We start from the raw sequence: 6,682 nt of genomic DNA on the forward strand, positions 1-6,682 counted from the left end.
ATCAGCTGAAAACAAAGAAAGAGAAGATTAAATCTCTGACCAAAGTAACTGTTGGAGAAAAAAATGAGAACAAACTAAAAACCATCTTGCTTGTTGGTGAAACAGGAGCTGGAAAATCTAATCTAGTCAATGCTTTGTTCAACTACGCTGTGGGTGTAAAATTTGAGGATGAGATCTGGGTTAAGATAGTTGAGGAGAAAGAGGACAGAAGTCAGGCAGGAAGTCGGACATCAGATGTTGTCGTCTATCAGATATATGATTCTGAGGATCAAACTCTGCCATTCTCTCTGACCATCATTGATACTCCTGGATATGGAGATGCTGGGTTGCAACAACAATTACTGGAATTATTCCAATCAGATGATGGAATCCATGAAGTTCATGCAGTAGGACTGGTCATTGAGGAGGGGGGTAATGTAGTCAGTGACCAACTGAAGAACGTCTATGATTTCATTTTGTCCCAGTTTGGAAAAGATGTGGAGAAAAACGTTGTAGCTCTCCTGACAAACTCAAATGGAAAACAACCTAAAAAGGTTCTTCAGGCTCTTGAAGCTGCAAACATCAAATGTGCCAAAAATGAGAAAAATCAGACAGTTTATTTCCAGTTTGATAACTGCCAGGATGAAGAAAGAACAGAAGAGTCTGAATTATCAACAGAATATGCTTGGAGAGTAACAGAAAGAGGAATGAAACAGCTCACAGCCTTTCTGGGAAAATCTTCACCTCAGCAGAAGAATGTAATGATGGAAGCACAGAAAGATCAGATTAGACTGACGGCCTGCATCCAAAACCTGCAGGAGAGAATAAAGTTTATTGAGTTTAAACTCAGAGATGTTAGAATGACTCAAGAGGCTCTTTATAACAATAAACAGAAGTGGAAAATTTATAAGAAGTTAGAGGTTTCAGATACCTATAAAGACGCAGAGCCTCTTACAGATAAGAGATTTGGTTTTGAAACAGCTGTCGTCTGTTTCCACTGTCAGGAGAACTGTCACTATCCTCGCTGTATGACCGCCTTAGATCCTCAACAGTGTGAGGTGATGATAAATGGAGAATGTACCTCATGTACCAACAAGTGTTCTGCAGGAGAACATGGGAAAAATAACTGGCGATTTGTGATCAGGACCCAAAAGATTCTGAAAAGTAAAGAAGAGTTAAAAAAAGATTATGAACAGAAACATGGAGGAGGAGAGAAGAAGCTTTCTAAAAGACTTGAAACTAGGAAAACGGAACTGACAGCAGAGAAGAGACGACTGATAAAGGAAGCATACAGACTTTTTATAAAACTGTATGAGTTAGTTAAGAAGGATGAATCAAATGATGTCTCAGCATCAACTTGTATAATCTTGGACTACCTAATCAAGAAGATGAAGGAAGAAGGGGATGAAGAAAAGCTGCAGCAACTGGAGGAAATATACAGCAGAATGGATCAAGGAACCAGATCAGCACTACAACACAGGTACAGTTAGTTTCTGAATGTCACACTTTTCCACACTTTTCTATGTCATAGCTTCCCAGACAACTTTTACTTCTGACTACATATGACCTCTGGGGGCCCACAGTTAATAATACACAATATGGAAGAAAATACTTTACTTTCATTTTGCTATTTAATTACTACAACAGTTGTTTAGCGTTATAATATTACCTAAAATCGTTTTACTTTTCTTTGAAATTCCCACTGAATAATAATCCTTTCAACAAATTATTGATAATAAAAACAACAAAAGAAATTAAGTGTGTATATAGTGGGAGAGCTGGACTTCAGGTTTATGAGGCCTTAGAAGCAAAAACTCTGTCCTATTTTCCTTAATCCTGTTCACTAAACCAGGTGATTTTATAACCAGCTGTCTTAAATTTCTCATCCTTGAGCCAAAATTAACGTGGTGGGGGTGTTTAAGTGCTCCAACGATAACAAGGGGTTATTTTGTAGAGTCTCCTAAGGCAGTGTGTTGGGACAGACAAAAAGCTAATCAAAATGCTGAGACCTCAGACTGGAGCAATGCCTGGGGTTTAGGGTTCATTGGCAAGCTTTTGCAAATGAAAACAAAGTTTAGATAAGAGATGCAATGGTGTCCTCCAGCCGGGAACCAGGAGGGACTAGCTCAGGGGTAACCAATTAAAAATCAGCGGGGTCCAAATAAAGAAAATCAACAACCAGTAAAGGTCCGGAGATTCAGTCATTAGACACGCTAACACTACTAATGATCCTGACTCAGCACACAGTCACTGCATCGTTATTATCATTGTCTGGGAAACCACAATGTTTTACGTCAACTGGCAACATTCAGTCTGCACATAGCTTAACGCCACTGGCATGCGCAGGACCCGAGCAGATGTGATCACCTGAGAAAATCAAGTTCTTACGCCAGTCAGAGAGCTTTCCATCTTTACTGAACACTCATTAGACTGATTCAGGTATAATGCTAATTATGATAATAGAAGGAACACGATTGCCGTGACTTGGCAATTCACATGAATCAAGTCAAGTCTATTCGCAGGTCAAGAAGGGCAAGTCAAAGTCAAGTCTTTAGTTAAAATTCAATCAAGCACACAAATCTGGCGACTTGAGACAGACTCTAGTCAAGTCATTGACTCGACTCCCCCCATATCTGACAATTAGTAATAAACTTGGTTGAAATCACATTGACAGAAATATTTGAGAATAGTATTAAAAATGATAACCATGATAAACTTCCCCTTAAAACCACATTGTCACAGGGTAATTATGACTCTTTCAATCAGATATTTATTATTAGCTATTTCTAATACAGTATAAGATATGGTCAAATAATATTTTAGCATGTTGTGAGCATTTATGTTCTGCTGCCACTTGCTCATTGTTTCGTCTTTCTTTCACACAACAAGTTGTGCTTAGCTGCTCTTAAATATACCCCAGGGATCCCTCTGTTACCTTCACAGCTTTATAGTTCTTAACCATGGTATCGAACTGCTGGTTATAAAGCTAAGGTTCGTCTCACATTAACTTAGCTCTATGATGCTGGTAACTAGCAGTCCGGGTTAATTGTACACACACAGAGGAGGAGAGGCGGAGTAGTTGAACACATCGACTGTGGCTTTATTTGCCACTTTACTTCCTTTCATACAACACAGGATCTTTGATGGCTGTAACCGGCATTATCTCACACACACTTCGCCGGCGAGAGGGACGCACACTTTCTTTAATTTTCATAACATTATTCACAAAAACACAATACAGCTGTGCTGACTATATCACACACTACCCATCAGGCAACCTCCTTAAAGGAAATGCTGGGGCCAGTAACAGCCCATAACAAGGCTCTCTATTCCAAGGTTTAATTTAAGTTCCTTTAATAATTTATGAGCGGAGAAAATGGGAAAGAGTTTGAAAATCTAAAATAAGTTATCCTCTTTTCTGCAGGATGGAAGTGACTTCATCTAATCAGGAGGCCTTGAGATCAGAAGGTGTTCAAATCCATCGTGGACCTCCTTCTATCTACCAGCTGATACCAAAGAAAGAGAGGATTGGAACTTTGACCAGAGTGACGGTTGGTGAGAAAGATGAGAACAAGATCAATAAAACAATCTTACTAGTTGGTGAAACAGGAGCAGGAAAGTCAACCATGGTCAACGCTCTGTTCAACTATGCTGTGGGAGTGAAGTTTGAGGATGAAGTTTGGTTTCAGATTGTGGAGGGATCTAAGGAGGGATCTGTGGAGGGAGAGGAGCAGAAAAGTCAAACAAAAAGTCAAACATCAGATGTGATCGTCTATCAGATTTTTGGTTTTGAAGGCCAAAGTCTGCCGTTCTCTCTCACCATCATCGATACTCCTGGATTTGGAAGCACCAGAGGATTTGAAGAAGATATCTCTGTCAGCAGAAGATTGTTTGACTTGTTCAGATCAGAAGATGGAGTTCATGAGATCAATGCAGTGGGTCTGGTGATGAAGGCTAGTGATAACCGACTGAATGGCAGACTGAGGTACATCTTCAATTCAGTGATGTCTCTGTTTGGAAAAGACCTGGAGAATAACATTGTAGCTCTGGTCACTCATTCTGATGGGAGACCACCTGAAAATGTGCTAAAGGCCTTGGAAGATGCAAAAATTAAAAGTTCCAGAGATGAGATGAATCAGCCTGTACACTTCATTTTTAATAATCAACAGATCAAACAGAGAAACAGAACAGAGAAAGATCGGCAGAGTTCAAAATACTCTTGGGACTTTACTAATGAAGACATGGGTCGTTTGAGAGACTTTCTGAAAAAAACCAAACCTCAGGCTCTGAAAACAACCATGGAGGTTCTGAATGAACGGATCAGACTGGAGGCCTGCATCCAGAACCTGCAGGAGAGAATCAAGCTGGCTGAACTAAAGCAGAATGAAATCAAACAGACTGAAGCAGAGTATACTAAACATGAAGAAGAGATGAAGGAGCACCAGGACTTTACTATAGAAGTTGATGAGGTCTACAAAGACAGAGTAAAATTTAAAGGTGGACGGTGGGGTGTGGTGTTTTATGAAGGAGCCATCACCTGTTCTGTCTGTGAGGAGAACTGTCACTATCCAGGATGCACAATGGCCTGGAAACCAGGACACTGCAAGGTAATGAAGAAGGGGCACTGCACAGTTTGTACCAAAAAGTGTCCTGCTTCAAATCATGTGAAAGAAAATTGGAGATATGAGATAAAGACCAGAAAAGTTCAGAAGACCCTGGCAGGTGTGAAGGAGAAATATGAAAAGAATAAAGCAGAATGTGAGTCAAAGTCAGGTCTTTTGGAAAACCTTAAACAGGAAACCATTAAGCTGACAGCAAAGCGAACGTCAGTGCTGGATGAGGCCTACGATCATGTTATCAAACTGGAGCAGATCGCCCTGAATGTTAACTCAGGTTACACTTTTAACTACATGGGCTTCCTGATTGAGAAGATGAAGGAAAGGGGAGACAAAGAAAAGCTCAAAATACTAGAAAAGCTGAAGATTAGGATGGATAAAAATAATGAGGGTCAAACCCAATGGCAACACATTTAGAAAAAGTAGAGGAAGCTCTGATATGAAAGGAATAAATGTGTATTAGTTGAACTCCTGTCTCTTAATTAGACATAGTATGTGTACCATTCATGAGCACTTAGAAAATACATGAAAAAGTAAAAAGTGGAAATATTTGCAACCATGAGCCACAAATCACCATAGGTTGTCTGAAGCGGCTGGATGTTAAATGATATTCAGAATTTCAGTGTATTATATCAGGTGTTTTTTATTATTATTATTATTATATACATTTATTGAAAGACAAAGGGCAGAAAGTTAACATTCTTAATTATTTTTTTGCTCCTAATTTTATTTTATTTTTTCCCCACCAAAGATGAATAAAGCATCCTGACTAATTAGGCAAAACTTTTTACTAAATGTTTAGTTAGGAAACTCATTTCTTCTGATCTCCTTATAATAAATTTCTAAATTATTTCAGGATCATTTTAAATACTGTTTAAAGGCAGTTTAAGACAAGTTTTAAGACAACTAGCGTCTATAAAAATGTTCTAGATTGGTCCAGATGCTTTTAAAATATACAATCAGCACACAGAGGTACCATCATTATACTGATTGTTAGAATTTGAGAAATATAGGATTATTTTTTAATGATCAAAACTTTGTTTTATTTTGATATGAAATAACATAACAGGAATGACAGGGGCAACCTTTCGAGATGAAGGATTGATGTTTCATATTTTTGTTCTGTACATTTTTTAAAAACAGACCAATGGAAATATTTTATTTTTACAGAATCAGTGATTAGTAGAATTTGGAGGTGATTGACTATTTAGAAAACATCTGAATATGAGGTTGTTTCATTTTTTTTATGATGATGTCAATTATGAGTTCATTATTTTGTTTAGAGGTTTTTAAGTGTGATGTTTAATAAATAATGTTGAAGTCATGGAGGAAATGTAAGACACATCAGACTGAGAATATGAACACAGTTCTTTAGTTGATTATTAGATTTTTGTGATACAGTGCTACAGACTGGTGACATCTATCCCACTTTTTATCTCCTGTATCTCATAAGGGTTTGCATTAAAGAGCAAATGACATTCCAATAGATGGTGTGGACATTTAATTATTTGGAACTGTTTCTCTTTTTTTTTTTCCTTTCAGCAGTGCTAAAAAGATCGGCTGTTTTGGTGCTGAGCAAATTCTTACTCAAAACTAAATCGACTAAACTGCTATAACTAAACAGTTGTAAGGCCATAATAAGATAATAAGAAACACTCAAAAACCACAGGGGTGTATATATTTTTCCATTACAGTCAGGAGAGACATTGATGTCTAATCGTGATAGTTAATCTTTTCGAGAAAGGCCAGCAGGAAAAATGACAAGGCAATCAGGATATCTTTTAAAATCTTTCTGTCTAAAGCTATTCCATCATGAAAGAAGGAGCAACATGAGGGAAAAAAAGACTAGTTCCCTAAGCAGCTTTTTTATAATAAAAGAACGTTATAGATCTCATATTTGTGAAATTTATCTCATAATTTAATCCATCCCCTTAGGTTTTAGGAGGCTGCCATCATGGGTTAAGGGTCTTACTCAGAGAGGCAGCGTAGCAGTTGAACTCACAACCTCAGGATTCCAAGTCCCATGCCATGACCCCTTGGCAACCATTCCCAACATCTGCCTACATTAATTTATTAATATATAAGGT

The 6,682-nt window shown here is 38.0% G+C and overlaps 1 protein-coding gene across 1 annotated transcript; it reads left to right on the forward strand.

Annotated features, from left to right (window-relative positions):
- Positions 1–3,404: 3,404 nt before the first annotated feature.
- Positions 3,405–5,012, forward strand: LOC107083947 (septin-5-like). Its single transcript, XM_015373550.1, has one exon. It carries the CDS (start codon positions 3,405–3,407, stop codon positions 5,010–5,012), a length of 1,608 nt encoding a protein of 535 aa, XP_015229036.1.
- Positions 5,013–6,682: the final 1,670 nt, after the last annotated feature.

The sequence above is a fragment of the Cyprinodon variegatus genome, unplaced genomic scaffold (assembly GCF_000732505.1).
Source record: "Cyprinodon variegatus isolate N-32 unplaced genomic scaffold, C_variegatus-1.0 Scaffold88, whole genome shotgun sequence".
NCBI lineage: Eukaryota > Metazoa > Chordata > Actinopteri > Cyprinodontiformes > Cyprinodontidae > Cyprinodon > Cyprinodon variegatus.

Coding starts and splice junctions, on each gene's coding strand:
- LOC107083947 (XM_015373550.1), top strand. CDS start 3,405: ATGGAAGTGACTTCATCTAATCAGGAGGCCTTGAGATCAGAAGGTGTT.